Source organism: Cololabis saira, chromosome 10 (genome assembly GCF_033807715.1).
Source record: "Cololabis saira isolate AMF1-May2022 chromosome 10, fColSai1.1, whole genome shotgun sequence".
NCBI classification, from domain to species: Eukaryota; Metazoa; Chordata; class Actinopteri; order Beloniformes; family Belonidae; genus Cololabis; species Cololabis saira.
The window spans coordinates 3,423,840-3,441,615 of NC_084596.1; the positions used below are offsets into that span (position 1 = coordinate 3,423,840).

Consider the following 17,776-nt stretch of genomic DNA (forward strand, 5'->3'; position numbering starts at 1 on the left):
AAAACTGGAAATCAGAAAAAATCCCAGCACCCAAACAGTGGATCAATGAACTTGCATCATATAAAACTCCAGAAGAAATACTGTATTCTGTTAGAAAAAAACTGACCTTATTTGCCTTTTTTGAATGTTTTGCCTTTATTGGACTAGCTAATGATCTGAATCATCTACTGCATTAATGAATGTGTTTTTCAGGACTTGATTATTGACTTTATTATGCATTTGCTCCAGTATTGTTATGTATACGTGAAAATAAGCTAAATTATTTTTAATGATGTAATGTACTGACCATATGAGGGAGGGAAGGGGAGAGGGCTGTGTTGTTGTATTTATTTATATATTTTTTTTTTATTCTTTATTTCTTATTAATATTATTTATTTTTGTTTAATTATTGTTATGAAAAGTTAAAAAAAGGGGAAAATATTGATATTTCTATTATTATTGTAAATCTTTTTTTTCCCTTATTGCCCTCAATAAATATATCTATAAAAATAAATCCAGTTCATTCCAGGGTCTTTTACTACCATGTTAGGCTTGAACTGGGGCTGGGGAGCTAAAACCCTTGAAAAAGAAATGTTTTGCAGCTTCTTGCGTGTGCTGGCTGTAACTGTAACTCTGTAACTGTAACTGTAACTGTAACTCTGTAACTCCAGTGTAGTTAATTTAGCCTGGAGTGAGGAGACCCATCCAATATGGCGGCGACGCTGGATTACATTCCAGCATGTCATGAGGCGTCTACTGTATTTATGTCTATGGCTGAAACGCTCACTTCCTTTAAATCCAGGTTAAAATCTAACTTGTTTACAGATGCATTTGACTGAATTATTTAAACTATTCCTAATTTAAATTTAAAAAATGATAACTTTTGTAGTAAATTGTAACTCTAACTTTATTTGTACTCTTCACTTTTCATATTTTTATTAGGTAAAACACATTGAACTGCCTTTTTTACTGAAATGTGCTGCACAACCTGCCTTGCCCTGCCTAGCCTAGCCTAGCCTGGCCTAGCCTTGTCTTGGTACACCGTGCTACTATGGCCACGGTTACATGATGTTTTTTAATTCGGAATTAATTATTCTGAATTAAACTTTTTTCCTTGGAGTTTACATGGAAATAGTAATTCTGAATTGAGGTTTCCATGGAAACACGTTTGATGGTCTTTCTCCAATTCCTCTCCAGGTCTGGGGGTTGGGAAGGTTCTGATTGGATAGGGGGGGGACCGGAGGTTAAACTACCGGAAGAAAAACTAACTTAGCCACTACAACTTTGAAAAGCTCACAATTTTGATGTTTCCTGTTTCCATCTGTTCTTTTAATTATTTCTATTTATTAAATAAATGGTCTCTGCTCTTGACCAGCGTTTACTGCTGCTGCATCTGGAAACTTTGTTAGGAAAACCAGCCCAGTGGAATATAAAATCATGGAGACAGACGGGGGAGGGAACGAGCAGAAAGAAAGAGCGGAATTAATTTAAAGTGGAAACATGATCGCAGCATTATTCTATTCGGATTTAAAATCGGAATAAACCAGCCACTTACTTTGGAATTAAGTTTAATTCGGAATGGCCATTTTCATTCGGAATTAGATGTTTACCTGGTCATTTTTACTCATTTTAAGTCGGATTTAATTATAATTCTGAAATAAAGAGGAATTAAACTTCCCATGTAAACGCACTGATTGTCTCACAAATTTGTGAATGAACCCTTTCAGACGGCACTTCTGGGACAAATGCACTACAGAGCTACAGAGCTGTCGACCTGCAGAGATGCAGAGATGTAGAGATGTAGAGATGCAGAGATGTAGAGATGCAGAGATGCAGAGATGTAGAGATGTAGAGATGCAGAGATGCAGAGATGTAGAGATGCAGAGATGCAGAGATGCAGAGATGTAGAGATGTAGAGATGCAGAGATGCAGAGATGCAGAGATGCAGAGATGCAGAGATGTAGAGATGTAGAGATGCAGAGATGTAGAGATGCAGAGATGCAGAGATGCAGAGATGCAGAGATGTAGAGATGTAGAGATGCAGAGATGCAGAGATGTAGAGATGCAGAGATGCAGAGATGCCGAGTGGTTCACCAACATGGACGCCAGCCGATTTAAACATGCACAGCTCTGCTCTGATCTTCAGTCACGGCTCAGAAGTCCGTTCGGTAGTTAAAGTGATGACAGCTGGACGCTGGGTTTGCTGCTTGTCCATCAAAGAAAAGTGACCCCTGTAACATATTTACTTTCAGTGCTTTACATGACTTAACCTGATGGGCTACATAAATATCCCCCGTAGAGTCGTCGATGTGGATGCAGTGTAATTCGTTGTAATGCAGTGTCATGTGGTCTATTGCAGTGTAATGTGGTGTAATTCGGTGTAATGCAGTGTAATTCGTTGTAATGCAGTGTAATGTGGTGTAATTCGGTGTAATTCGGTGTAATGCAGTGTAATTCGGTGTAATGCAGTGTAATTCATTGTAATGCAGTGTAATGTGGTGTAAGTCGGTGTAATGCAGTGTAATTCGGTGTAATGCAGTGTAATTCATTGTAATGCAGTGTAATGTGGTGTAAAGGCTGAATTATGCTTCTGCGTCAAAACGACGCCGTGTCTACGGCGTGTGGTTTTTGTACACGCAGAGGACACGCCGTCACATGCGCCGTCAGTGACGTGCACCTCCCGAAAATTGTAACTACGCGTCGAGGAGACGCCGACCACACGCAGACCGAGAGGGCTGTGATTGGTTCGTTTGAAAGCGAAGCATTTCCGGTTTCCGGTTTGAATCAGTAGTGAACTTCCAGGGCTCTTTTCTTCGTTTATATGTGATTTTTTTTGTTTTTGTTTTTTGCACAATAGTTGTCCTTATTTCTTTGATTTACTGTGACCGGAAAAAGTCGGATAAACCATTCAGAAAAAGATCGCTAACTAGTGGCCGCGGGGGGTACTGCACCGCGACCAAATGGAGAGACGGAGAACTCTGAACGATTCGTGACGGCGTCACGGGTGCGCCGTGTGCTCTGCGTGTGTGTGACGCAGAAGCATATCCGCACCTTTAGTCGGTGTAATGCAGTGCAAGGTATTGTACTGGTTTTTAAGGTTTAAGGTTTTTCTCCCACTAGGGAAGTTTTTACCTGCCACTGTTTATGTTATGATTATGTAATAATTGCTCGGGGGTCATATTCTGGATTTCTGGAGACAACTTCTGTTGTAATAGACGCTATATAAATTGAATTTAATTGTAATGCAGTGTTATATGTTGTGATGCAGTTAAATGCAGGTAAATGCGGTGTGATGCAGTGTAATGCGTTGTAATACAGTGCAATGCAGTGCACTCGATGTAGCTGACGTTGTGTTCTGGTTGGTGGGCTAGATGTTAGCCACACTAGTGCTGATGTACCCAGTCACACGGTCGGTGTAGTCCTGCACACTGCAGTGTGTCCTCAGTCTCTGGTGTCCACAGCTGAACCTGTTTGGTGACTGCGTTTGATTGTTGGAGCCTGTAGACCGGGTCCAGAACCAAAGAGATCTGGTCCGAGAGCCTGAAGTGGGGCCCGCAGTGGGGGCACCTTTCATGAAAGTGAACATAGAAACGGCCGATCTTCTCTGGAGACGCCTGCAGGGAGAAGATCCACCCAGATGCTTCCTGAGGTGTTTTAAGAGCAGATCAGAAGATTCCGTTCCTCATTTGTACCTTTTGGAAATTAGGTGATTGTTGATTATCTCGTATAAGTGGATTTTCTGTACTAGAGGGTCCGTTTAGCTGTGAAGGGGGGGGGTTGTTGCCTCCAGACTCGGCTTCGTTGATGGTCGTTGGTGCTTCTGACGCCGAGTCCCCTGAACCCCACCCAAACCCTGACCCCCTAAACCGAACCCCCTAACCCTAATTCTAACCCTGACCCCCTAACTCTAAATCTAACCCTAACCCCCTAACCCCTAACCCTAACCCCCTAACTCTAACTCCCCAACCCTAACCCCCTAACCCTAATTCTAACCCTGACCCCCTAACTCTAAATCTAACCCTAACCCCAACCCCCTAACCCTAACCCTAAACCGAACCCTAACCCTAACCCCCTAACTCTAACCCCTAACCACCTAACCCTAACCCCCTAACCCTACCCCCTAACTCTAACCCCCTAACCCTACCCCCCTAACTCCCCAACCCTAACCCTAACCCTTAATCCTAACCCTAAACCGAACCCTAACCCTAACTCTAACCCCTAACCTTTAACCCTTAACCCTAACTCTAACTCTAACCCTAACCTCCTAACCCTAACTCCCCAACCCTAACCCTAACCCTTAATCCTAACCCTAAACCGAACCCTAACCCCCTAACTCTAACCCCTAACCTTTAACCCTTAACCCTAACTCTAACCCTAACCCTAACCCTAACCCTAAGCCTCGTCTTCGACCAACATGATTTCAGGGTGGGGATGAAGAAAGTGTCACTGCCCGGAAGTTTTCGAGGTTATAACGTTAGATTTATGGAGTTTTTTTTAAGTTCACAAAGTTTGAAATTCGTGCATCTTTGAAAAGGCAGAATTTCTGAAAGACATGAAAATTGAAAAGTTTATCAGGTCAGAAATGTTGAGATTTTTTTTATTAAAACGTTTATCATTACAGAAAAAGTACATTTCCAATGTACTTTTCTTGCAAACTTAAAGTAAATGAAGTCCATTTTTTGAGTTTTTGCAGACAAGTTTAAACTGTATACATTCAGAAGAAGCAGGACATGAAGTCATAAGTTTAAGTTTTCCTTGGAAGTGTATTGAGCCGGTTGAACTGGAATGTATAACTTCAGATCCACAAATCTGAAGTTTGTGGAGGGGTTCGACCTTAAAGCATCACAACGTGACCCAAACAGAGTACAGCACATCCAGACCTGACCAGGTCCGTCAAGTACTGCGTTGTAATGCGTTGTAATGTGGTGTAATGTGGTGTAATGCAGTGCAACGTAGTGTAATGCAGTGTAATGTGGTGTGATGCAATATAATGCAGTGCACACGATGTACCTGACGTTGTGTTCTGGTTGGAGGGCTAGATGTTAGCCACGCTAGTGCTGATGTACCCAGTCACACGGTCGCAACGCGTTGCAATGCAATGTGATACAGTGTAATGCAGTGCAATGTACTGTAATAGTTTTTAAGGTTTTTCTCCCACTAGGGGAGTTTTTACCTGCCATTGTTTATGTTATGTTTATGTAATAATTTCTTGGGGGTTTATGTTCATGTTCTGGGGCCTCATTTAAAATGGACTGCATAGGAGTCATACTAAAAGTGCACGTACGCTCAAAAGCCGAAAATGCCGGGCGCAAAAAAAAATCCGGATCAATAAAACCATGTGCACGCAGATTTGCACGCAACGTTCCTTTATGAATCACAGACCTGCGCAGCTGAATCCGCCTCTAATCCCGCCCTCTACACGCCCATAAATGCATATGGATGAGCCTACTGAGCATGCGCAGTGGCTTCCTGCAGCCTGTTTGTGCGTCAGAATGAATTAGAAGTAGCAGCCACCGTGACACTGACTTTCACGGAGACAGAGATGTTGTAGATGATGTGGAGGACAGGAAAACCACATTGTTTGGTGGTCACAGTAAAAGTTAGAATAAGTATATAAATAGTATACAATAAAATAAAGAGAGTGAGTGGCAGCACGCCGTTGCTGCGCTAAACGCCGTGAGTTCCCCGGCGCAACAGGGGGACACACGTCCCCCCGTCTTTTCAAAATCATGTTTTTTGTCCCCTTACTTTTTAAAGTTTAAAAACTAACGGTAGGCTCAGCCTTAAATTGCAAATTATCAAGACACTGTATGAAAGCGATACGAAAACGGCCCCGCAGCCCCGCTCCCCCTCCTCCTCTCCCTCAGAGCTGCTCAGGGCGGGTTTATGGTTCTGCGTTCCTTTAACGCAGAGCCTACGGCGTAGGTGCGCGTCGCCGCGTACCCTACGCCGTAGGCTCTGCGTCGTTTTAACGCGGTACCCTAATTTAGGCACCATACACCCGCCAGAAAGGTTTCACGCGCGCGTAAAACTCATATATGAAAAAAATCTGAGTCCCTTTAGGGGCTCCCTAAACGCAGCCCCTCATTTCATGTTTGTGGCTGAAGAAGAGGCTGCAGCTCCAGCAGCACCAGAGTCCTGACTGACTGAGCTTCACACAGAGGAACACGATCAGCGCTATTTTATTTTATTTTATTATTTTATTATTCTAAGTCTGATATATGTTGTGATATGTGATGACATTATTAAGAGTATGACATGAATCTGGCTTCATTTCACCACCTCAATCCCTGCGTCGCCAGGTCCCCGTGTCTTAAGTAAATTCTTACGGGAGGGTCAGGGTTGCCGTAAAGATAAGCAGATTTTTCGGTTAGTTTTTTCTTTTTTAGATCCGAGACTTTGCGTAGCTGGCGGCTTCCGCAACTTTCAGGCGCTTTTTCTGCGCAAGCAAGCTTTATAGATGAGGCCCCAGGTCCGTCAAGTAATGCGTTGCAATGCGGTGCAATGTTGTGTAATGCAGTGTAATGTGGTGTGATGCAGTATAATGCAGTGCACACGATGTACCTGACGTTGTGTTCTGGTTGGAGGGCTAGATGTTAGCCACGCTAGTGCTGATGTACCCAGTCACGCATTGCAATGCAATGTGATACAGTGTAATGCAGTGCAATGTAGTGTAATCGTTGTTAAGGTTTTTCTCCCACTAGGGGAGTTTTTACCTGCCATTGTTTATGTTATGTTTATGTAATAATTTCTTGGGGGTTTATGTTCTGGTCTCTGGAAAGATCCTGGAGACAACTTCTGTTGTAATAGACGCTATATACATAAAATGTAATTTAATTGTAATGACCATGTAATGAATGGTCATGAACTTTGGGTAGTGACCGAAAGGACGAGACGAGACGCGGATACAAGCGGTAGGGATCCAGGCATGTCCCTCCGCCCTAGGGAGGTGTTCCAGGCATGTCCCTCCTCCCTAGGGAGGAGTTCCAGGCATGTCCCTCCTCCCTAGGGAGGTGTTCCAGGCATGTCCCTCCGGGAGGAGACCCCGGGGAAGACCCAGGACACGCTGGGCTGGCCTGGGAACGCCTCGGACTCCCCTCCGAAGAGATGGAGGAAGAGCTGGAGGAAGAGATGGAGGAAGAGATGGAGGAAGAGCTGGAGGAAGAGATGGATGGATGGATGGATGGATGGATGGATGGATGGATGGATTTATAGTAATGCAGTACTATACAGTGCAATGCAGTACAATACAGTGTAATGCAGTACAATACAAAGTAATGCAGTACAATACAGTGTAATAGAGTACAATACAGTGTAATAGAGTACAATACAGTGTAATGCCTCGTCCTCCGACCAGCACAGCAGACGTCCTAACGTTGGCTCCTCTGTCTTTGCAGGTGATCCTGATTCTGACCAAACTCTACGACTTCCACATCGGCAGCGTCACCGAGAGCTCGCTCTGGAGGTAGGAACTAAACACCCTTTTATTTCCTCTGTGGTGGCTGGAGTCCCTGGACGTGTTAACGTGTCCAGGACTCCCATGAAGAGTAAACCCTGATCTTATCTGCGCTGCTGTCTGAGAGCGTCTGTCCTCCAGGACGCTGCTGATGTTGTTCTGCCGTTATTATCTGATGTAGCACTTCGCCCCTGCAGGATAAATGACAAACACAATCGTGGAACTAATGGAGTACTTGTAAGGAGGAGGAACCCCCATGTCTCAAATTATCATAAAATGGGTTACTTGATGTTCTAACACATGCGCTTATTTGTTTATCTTCCTCTCAGAGGTTTCCTGGGATGGATGTGCCGTTTCCAGTGAAACCATGTCCTTTAAATGTCAGAAAAGGATTTATTTATTGTTGATCGGTTATTATTATATATAAGTATTTGTCCAACTGATGTTACACGACAGTGAGCCAGCGCATAGACTCAGAAAAAGTCTGAATATTTCGGTAATTTAGTCTGGATTTGTCGCTATACCAGTCTGGATTTGTCGCTATACCAGTCTGGATTTGTCTCTTTACCAGTCTGGATTTGTCGTCTGGATTTGTCTCTATACCAGTCTGGATTTATCTCTAAACCAGTCTGGATTTATTTCTAAACCAGTCTGGATTTGTCTCTAAACCAGTCTGGATTTATCTCTAAACCAGTCTGGATTTGTCTCTAAACCAGTCTGGATTTATCTCTAAACCAGTCTGGATTTGTCTTTATACCAGTCTGGATTTGTTTCTATACCAGTCTGGATTTATCTCTAAACCAGTCTGGATTTGTCTCTAAACCAGTCTGGATTTGTCTCTAAACCAGTCTGGATTTATCTCTAAACCAGTCTGGATTTGTCTCTAAACCAGTCTGGATTTGTCTCTATACCAGTCTGGATTTGTCCTCTGTCTTTGTCACCATACTAGTCTCAATTTGCCGGTCCTTCTTAGTCTGGATTGGTCCTTGGAGTTTTATCTTGAATAATTTGTTATTATGCGCTAATTACCTGATTGCAAATCAAAGTAACCTTGAGGAGATACTTAAAAGTCGTTTTTCTACAATGTGACGTAACGTAATAAGGTATTACATTATTGGTAAAAATGTTATTACAATATCCGTCAGGATATTTTATTACATTATTGGGGAAGTTATTACATTATTGGGTTTTATTACATTTTCGATTGAGTTAAGTGCAAATTTGATTACATTTTCAGGCGTTATTACATTACAGGGTGCTAGATCTGAGGGCGGCCCTGGCAGGTAGGGGGTAAAAAGTTCTTTAAAACAACTAGGGCCTTGGTTATTTATGGCCTATAGGGTTATTTAGAGTACACAGAGATGATTCTGGTGTTTGAGAGACTGGAAATAAAACATGTAGCTCTAGAGCAGCAGCAGGACGTCCTGGTGAAGCAGGTGGAAACACCGCTCACTGCTCTGCATCTTCATGTGCAGGGTGGGGAATAGATTACATGTTTCCTTTGATGAAGCTGCAGTCCCTGCTGGTTAGACCCCCCCCCTCCCCAGACATCTGCCCCGTCACAGATGGTTCTGGGAACACGGGCCCCCGGGAGGAAACCTGCATCATAACTCTCACACCTCAGCCGTGCTTCACTCTCCATCGTTCTCATGTCAGACAGGAAGTTCCACCGTTCCACCAAAACAAACCCAGTTCCAACACCAAGCAGCTACAAGCTCCAACAATAGCCTGGTTTACAGATAAAACTCAGTAAAAGTCCCACTCTGGACTCTTCTTTGGTGTTTCACCATCATGAACCAGATTCCAGTGGAAAACTTGAATCCGTCTTTATTTATTTATATGTATTTATTAAGGATCCCCATTAGCTGGTGCCATAGCAGTAGTGGTGGGGAAAAAAATCGATATTGCAATATATTGTTGCGCTCTCTGTCGCAATAAATAACCGATGCACTCTGGGAGCGAAGAGCTCTGCCAGGAACATAAGGCACTATCAAATCAACACACATAATGGATTTAGGCGGTTGTCACCGCACTATTGTTCATGCACTTTAATATTTCCAGCTGTAAAGTGTTTACATTTACAAGACTAGGAGACAGTGAGGCAAATATATACAAATGCACTTTCTTTTTACATTGTATGAAGTTTTGGCATTGAATAAATGCATAACTACAGACGTTTTCCTTTTTATGGGTATTTTTTCTTTTTCAGTCACATATATCGTGATATATCGTAGATTACATTTCTTACAATATATTGAATATCGTAGATATCGTGATATTATCATTATTATTATTATCGCCACAGTATTGAATCGTGAGTTACCGTATTGTCCCACCCCTACATAGCAGTGTTGTGCCACACGTAGGTGGCGCTGTTCAGTTATCAAGAGTTATTAATAATTGTATTCAACAATTATTAATAATTAATAAAGTAGACTATTTATCAAATTGAATTATCAAAATGATTTAATCCTCGGGGCACCACCTGGATTTTAACCAGGAAAAATGATAACTTTAACAGCGAAATCAGTCTCAAAAATAGATTATTATTCTGCAGATATTACATTTTACTATTATCACTACAGAATAACCGTTGAACCGTCTCTCATTAAAATCATTCAGAATTTATTCACATCCAGGTGTCAAGAAGTTGGAAAAGCGACACCATTGAATAAATCCTGACGGCAAACTACAGTTAAACATAACACTACCATAAAGAAACAACAAGAATAAAACGTTAACTGCATAAGGAAAATGAATCAAAACAGTAAACACGTGATACCAAACTTCATCTGTGTCTCCAGACAACTGGCTGCACGTGGCCGGCAACGCATTTAAAGATGGCGGCGCCCACGGATAACTGGCGAAGATGGCGCCACAAAATAAACAAACAATAATGCCGGTAGTTGCCGACGTTACACAGTAATATACATATGATAAACAACCTTAAACACAAATTTAGCTCTGAACCGCTCTAGATCAAACTGATTACCCAAAACAGCCTCACGTCTCCCTTGGTTCTGGGTTGGGAGGGACTGGCGTTCTGCTGGGGGTTCCAGTCCGAGGCCTCGTTTCTCTCTGCTTCCAATTCTGGAAAGAAAAGGGACAGTAGCTGCAGCGGCGCCTCACGCCGGCTCCCTGGTGGTCGAAATATGGAGATTAATGTTGAAATGCCATTTTAAGAAAAAAGTCGAAATTTAGCCTTTTTTCTCAAGATTTCATCTTTTTTCTCGAAATTGTACTTCAACATTAATCTCCACATTTTTACTTTTTTCTCGACATTTCAACTTTTTTCTCGAAATTTCGACTTTTTTCTCAACATTTTTACTTTTTTCTCAACTTTTTACTTTTTTCTCGACATTTCAACTTTTTTCTCGAAATTTCAACTTTTTTCCCAACATTTTGACTTTTTCTCAATATTTCGACTTTTTCTCGACATTCCGACTTTTTTCTCGAAATTATACTCACTCACTCATCACTCATCTTCTTCCGCTTATCCGTTCCCGGGTCGTGGGGGCAGCAGCCTCAGCGAAATTGTACTTCAACATTAATCTCGACATTTCGACTTTTTTCTCGACATTTCGACTTTTTTCTTTAAGCGCATAATGAAAAAACAAATCTTCCTCCTCCAAAATATAATTTTTATTTTTCTCCTGCCTGGCCCTAATACTCAACTCAACTCAACTCAACTTTATTTATAAAGCGCTTTAAAACAAACACAGCTGAAACAAAGTGCTGTACATAATAGGACAAACAAAACAACAGCAAAAGACAATAAAAACAAATAAATAAACAAATAAATAAAATGACATAAACCCACTAAAAACAGAGCGAGGTCTGATACTGGGTTAAAGGCCAATGAGTAAAAGTGGGTTTTGAGGTTGGTTTTAAAAGCAGACAGTGAGGAGGCCTGTCTGATGTGCAGAGGTAAAACGTTCATCTCAGCTCCGGTGGCGTCTGAGGACGAGCAGGTGAAGAGAATGTTTATCGTTTTGGCAAGAAAATGCCTGAAATGGCACGTCAAGCGCTGCCTTCCTGCAAAGGTCAGGCGGTGGCAGAAACCTCAAAGCAGCAGAGTTATTCTCCACATTTAGACTTTTCTCTCGACATTATGACTTTTTTCTCAAAATTGTACTTCAACATTAAAATCGATATTTCGACTTTTTTCTCAACATTTCGACTTTTTCTCGACATTTCAAATTTTTTCTCGACATTTCATCGTTTTTCTTGAAATTGTACTTCAACATTAATCTCAACATTTCAACTTTATTCACAAAATTTCGACTTTTTTCTCGACATTTCGACTCTTTTCTCAACATTTCGACTTTTTTCTCGACATTTCGACTTTTTTCCCAATATTTTGATTTTTTCTCAATTTTTTCTCGACATTTCGACTTTTTTCTCAAAATTTCGACTTTTTTCTCGACATTTCAACTTTTTTTCTCAACATTTCGAATTTTTTCTCGACATTTCATCGTTTTTCTTGAAATTGTACTTCAACATTAATCTCGACTTTTCAACTTTAGTCACAAAATTTCAACTTTTTTCTCAACATTTCGAATTTTTTCTCAACATTTCTACTTTTTTCTCGAAATTGTACTTTAACATTAATCTTGACATTTCGTCTTTTTTCTTTAAGTGTATAATGAAAAAAAAATCTTCCTCCTCCAAAATATAATTTTTATCTTTTCCTGCCTGGCCCTAATACTCTTCTATAATATCCCGTTAGGCGTATTATTCTGCCGGAGCGTCTGCAGTCTCCTCAGACGTCCCACCAATCCCGGCGTCAGCTCGTTACGTCTCAGCTCCGCTGGCGTCTGAGGACGAGCAGGTGAAGACAATGTTTATCGTTTTGGCAAGAAAACGCCTGAAATGGCACGTCAAGCGTTTCCTTCCTGCAAAGGTCAGGCGGTGGCAGAAAGCTCAAAGCAGCCGCCGCCGGCCGTCTGCCAGACTTAATGAACACCCTGACCTTAAACAATGAGAGCTGATCACTCCGTTTCTGCATATTCTATCGGTGGGGGGGATAACTCAGCAAAACCCTTCATGTTCACAGACTCATCTCTGGAGGATTGATCAAACATGACAAGACCAAAACTCATTTCCAGGGATTTAGACAACAAAGTGGAGGAAGTATTTCCTTCCAATCACCGCTGAAATATGACACGTCCCTCGTTATTTCTGCACATCAAACCTGCGGCGCTTGTTTCCTCCATTTATTAGCCGTTTTATGTGGCTGTGTCTGAGAAAGTTTGTTGGTGGGATGAAACTTTCCTTTAGTTTTCCTGCTGGATCAGTGTAAACACAATGACAGCATCAGTTTTACTAACATGGCTTCCATTCTAACACAGATTGTCTCGGCAGTGACGCTTCGTTGAAGAAGCTGCTCTTGTCTCGTCCTGCTGGGAATGCTGGTAAACCAGCTGAGACCCGGTTGTGCAACTGGAGCTTTAGCTGATCAGTTATCGAATAATTTTATTAATAATTATTAATAATTAATGAAGTCGACTATTTATCAAATTGAATTATCAAAATGATAATAATTCTCGTATGGGGCACCACCCCGGGGCCTTAATCCAGGGAAATTACAACTTTTAAAGCAGAATATCAGTCTCAAGAGTTTAGGATTATTCTGCAGAACTGTAAATCTTACTATCTCTTACAGAATAAAAATTGAAGATCCGAGCACTGACTCTGTCAAAACAATCAATTGTGACCAAAATTGCATAAAACAACAAAAACCACTCATTAAAAATCAACCAGAATGTATTTACATATAGGTGTCAAAAGATGGTAACGTAACACCCCAAATAAATCCTGATGGCACACTATGATAAACACAAAACCATTAATTAACCAGAAAAACAACAATCAATAAAAATGAAACTTGAACTAGACTAAAAAATGTATCACGATAATTTCTGGCATTTATCCCGATAACGATAAAAATGACGATAAAAAATATACCAATTAAACTCCATCTTTGTAACTATAAATCTATCACCACATTCAGTCTTTGGAGCCAAAACACTGCTCTAAAAGATACTAAATACTAAACTACACCAATTAAATTGAATTGATAAAAAACAATTAATTTAACACACCTGTACTGCAAAACTGTAATGACTCAAATGAAACAAGTTTGAAATGTAAGAACAGATTTATTCTAACTGTAAGGCTTAAACAGTGGGATAACAGCAAACAGCTAAAATACCATTGTCCTCCAAGTTTTCTTAGCTTATAAAATCACAAAGTAGAAAAAAATACAACCTGATAAATAAAGAAACAGGACAAATAAATAAAAGTTCACTGAAAATAAAATCCTATCAGTTATGACCTCTTCTATAAATAAAATGTGCAAATTAACCTGTGGTTGGAACATGCCACAATTTAGATACTATTGGAATTTTTTTTCGTAATAGTTAAACGTTATATCAAAATGTAACAACCATTTCCCTTCTGTTTTTGCAGACTCTGCACATAATAGATGATGTTTGCTCCTCGTTTCTCTTTTTAAATCCAAACCAGTTCCAGATAACGGAGCTGGAGCCTCGTTTAATAACGAGCTCCTTCCGCCATGTTTGTTACACAAAAACATCATCAACGGGAATTTATCCTTTTTACCGCGAGATGATAAATTCTTACCGTGGGGAATTTTTTGGGGAATTTTTTGGAATTTTTTCGTGAACGGTAAAATATCGCCCATTCCTACCGCTCAGTCTCTCTCCTGCTCCTAACTTCAAAGAAAAAGTGAACAGTGGCTGGAGCAACCTCACGCCGGCTCTGGGTCCTGATCGCGGCCTCAACACACCGCCTCGTTGCGCACGGGGGCCGGTTCCTCCCTTCGGAACGTCGGCTCGTTGCCGGGCTGCGGGAGGGCCTCGCGGTCCAAGGCTGGAGCTCCTGGCGGGTTCTGGCTCCGGAGCGGTCGTCCCGGGCAGCACGGTCCCTGGTATGGGAGAGTGCTCGAAGAAAAGAAAGGAGTTAGACAGGGGATGAGAGTCTCGGTGCAGCACAGAGTTTTGTATCTCCGCGCGCTGCGATGACGTCATCAGTACCTCGCTTGTGATTGGGTGCACGCCGCCCTCAGGCGCCGCCCCCTGGGACGCAAAGCACGCTGGGATTGTAGTTCATGGCACGGTGGCCATTTTAGGAGGCACATTACAGCCGGTTTCAAGCTGGGGGGGGTTGACCAGGGTTTCAAAGTTTGAATATACATTCACAAAATGTTCATAAACATCTATAACAGTCCACATGATCACTGGGTGTGGTCCAACCCCCGGGTTTCCAGTCCACTTCAAACTAGACCTGTATTTCACCAGACCGGTCTCTGGTCTCTGGTGTCTGGTGTCTGGACTCTGGTCTCTGGACTCTGGACTCTGGTGTCTGGTCTCTGGTCTCAAGACCACTTTTTTGTGGTCTTGGTCTTGGATTTGAGTTGGTCTTGACTTGGTCCATTTTGGTCTTGGTCTTGAGCTGAACTAGTCTTGGTCTTGAGCTGAACTAGTCTTGGTCTTGAGCTGAACTAGTCTTGGTATTGGTCTTGGTCTTGAGCTGAACTAGTCTTGGTATTGGTCTTGGTCTTGAGATGAACTAGTCTTGGTATTGGTCTTGGTCTTGAGATGAACTAGTCTTGGTCTTGACTTGGTCTTTCTTGGTCTTGAGCTAAACTAGTCTTGGTCTTGAGATGAACTAGTCTTGGTCTTGAGCTAAACTAGTCTTGGTCTTGGTCTTGGTCTTGAGCTGAACTAGTCTTGGTATTGGTCTTGGTCTTGAGCTGAACTAGTCTTGGTATTGGTCTTGGTCTTGAGATGAACTAGTCTTGGTCTTGACTTGGTCTTTCTTGGTCTTGAGCTAAACTAGTCTTGGTCTTGAGCTGAACTAGTCTTGGTCTTGGTCTTGGTCTTGAGATGAACTAGTCTTGGTCTTGAGCTGAACTAGTCTTGGTCTTGAGCTGAACTAGTCTTGGTCTTGAGCTGAACTAGTCTTGGTCTTGGTCTTGGTCTTGAGATGAACTAGTCTTGGTCTTGAGATGAACTAGTCTTGGTCTTGGTCTTGGTCTTGAGCTAAACTAGTCTTGGTCTTGAGCTGAACTAGTCTTGGTCTTGAGCTGAACTAGTCTTGGTCTTGAGCTGAACTAGTCTTGGTCTTGAGCTGAACTAGTCTTGGTCTTGAGCTAAACTAGTCTTGGTCTTGAGCTGAACTAGTCTTGGTCTTGACTTGGTCTTTCTTGGTCTTGAGCTAAACTAGTCTTGGTCTTGAGCTGAACTAGTCTTGGTCTTGAGCTGAACTAGTCTTGGTCTTGAGCTGAACTAGTCTTGGTCTTGAGCTAAACTAGTCTTGGTCTTGAGCTAAACTAGTCTTGGTCTTGAGCTGAACTAGTCTTGGTCTTGAGCTAAACTAGTCTTGGTCTTGGTCTTGAGCTGAACTAGTCTTGGTCTTGAGCTGAACTAGTCTTGGTCTTGAGCTGAACTAGTCTTGGTCTTGAGCTAAACTAGTCTTGGTCTTGAGCTGAACTAGTCTTGGCCAAAATTCAAGACAAAAACCGATGAACGTCAATAAAACCTCAATAAAGCATCATTAGAAAGACGGAGCGACCAGAACCATGAAGGACTCCGGTGGAGTCGGACCGGGAACTTCTCCCGAGTCCTGGAGGGGCTGAAATCTGGGATCTGGGATCTGACCCTTCACTTTAACCTCCATATCTTTTAAACTTCACTCTCACTCGTAGCTCCGCCGCATCACTTTGCTCTTATCTTCCGCTCAGGAAATTACTGCTGATTTGTTGAAAAGGAAAATCTCCGTATCGATTCTCCTCGGGTTCTGATTACTGTCCTGATTACAGTCCTAAGGAAGTTAGCTGTGAAGAACCGTTCATTACCACGGTAACGACCTGGAATTAGTGTCAGGGAAAATGACAGTGATTAAGGAATGTTGTGAAACAGCTCTGCGACGGCGGCTGGGGGACATCTCGCTAGCGTCTTGCTAGCGTCCCGCTAGCGTCTTGCTAGCGTGGGGGGAAGCAGTCACTTCAGGTTTGAGAGATCATTATTTATGTGGATCCTCTTAACGAGCTGATGGGGAGTTTCACTGATCCAAACACAAGGTCAGAGCTCTGATCACAACTCCTCACAACCCGTTAATGTCTGATACCAACCATCTTTTATAAATATTCATTTATTTATATCATTTATATATATATATATATATATATATATATATATATATATATATATATATATATATATATATATATATATATATATATATATATATATATATATATAGTGCCCAGCATAAATGAGTACACCCCCTTTGAAAAGTAACATTTTATACAATATGTCATTGAAAACAAACAATATTTCCAAAATGTGCACAGGTTACGTTTAATACAGCATCTGTTGAACTTTTGACTTAAAACAAAGGTTAATAATATAACTCAGATGCCATATTTTCCTTTTTTAGTCAAATTAGTGTGGTGCAAAAATGAGTACACCCCACAACAAAAACTACTAAATTTAGTATATTTAGTACTTTGTATGGCCTCCATTATTTTTAATAACAGCTTCAAGTTTCCTGGGCATGGAATGCACAAGTTGGCGACATTTGGCAACATCAATCTTTTTCCATTCTTCTACAATGACCTCTTTCAGAGATTGGATGTTGGATGGAGAGTGATGCTCAACCTGTCTCTTTAGAATTCCCCAAAGATGTTCAATTGGGTTCAGATCAGGTGACATACTTGGCCACGGAATCACTCTCACCATGTTCCTTTTCAGAAAGCCAGCAGTGGCTTTAGATGTGTGCTTAGGATCATTGTCGTGTTGGAAAAGGGCACGACGACCAAGGGCAAGAAGTGATGGAAGCATCTTAGTTTTCAGTATAGAGCAGTACATTTCTGAATTCATGATGCCATCAATGAAATGCAGCTCCCCAACACCAGCAGCACCCATGCAGCCCCACATAAGGACACTACCCCCTCCATGTTTCACTGTGGGCACCATGCACTTTTCTTTGTATTCCTCACCCTTGCGACGCCAGACAGTGTTGAAGCCATAGGTTCCAAAAAGATTGATTTTGGTCTCATCACTCCACAGTATAGAGTCCCAGTAGCGCTCACCTTTGTCGGCATGTGCCCTGGCAAACTCTAGACGGGCTTTCTTGTGACTGGGCTTTAGGAGAGGCTTCTTTCGAGGACGACACCCATGCATGCCATTCCTCTGCACTGTACGGCGTATTGTGTCACGAGAAACAGTCACTCCAGTTGCACTTGCTACTTCCCTAGATAATTGCAGGGAACTTGCATGCCGGTTTTCTTCAACCCTTCTCATCACAAGACG

The 17,776-nt window shown here is 41.9% G+C and overlaps 1 protein-coding gene across 1 annotated transcript in view; it reads left to right on the plus strand.

Moving 5' to 3' along the window:
- The first annotated feature begins 6,440 nt into the window (after positions 1–6,440).
- The window catches only part of LOC133451750 (VPS10 domain-containing receptor SorCS3-like), a 252,459-nt gene continuing 241,123 nt past the window's right edge, over positions 6,441–17,776 (plus strand). The window contains exons 1-2 of the mRNA XM_061730891.1: positions 6,441–6,452; positions 7,378–7,445. Of these exons, the coding sequence (XP_061586875.1) occupies positions 6,441–6,452; positions 7,378–7,445 (80 nt within the window). The remainder of the gene's footprint in view (positions 6,453–7,377; positions 7,446–17,776) is intronic.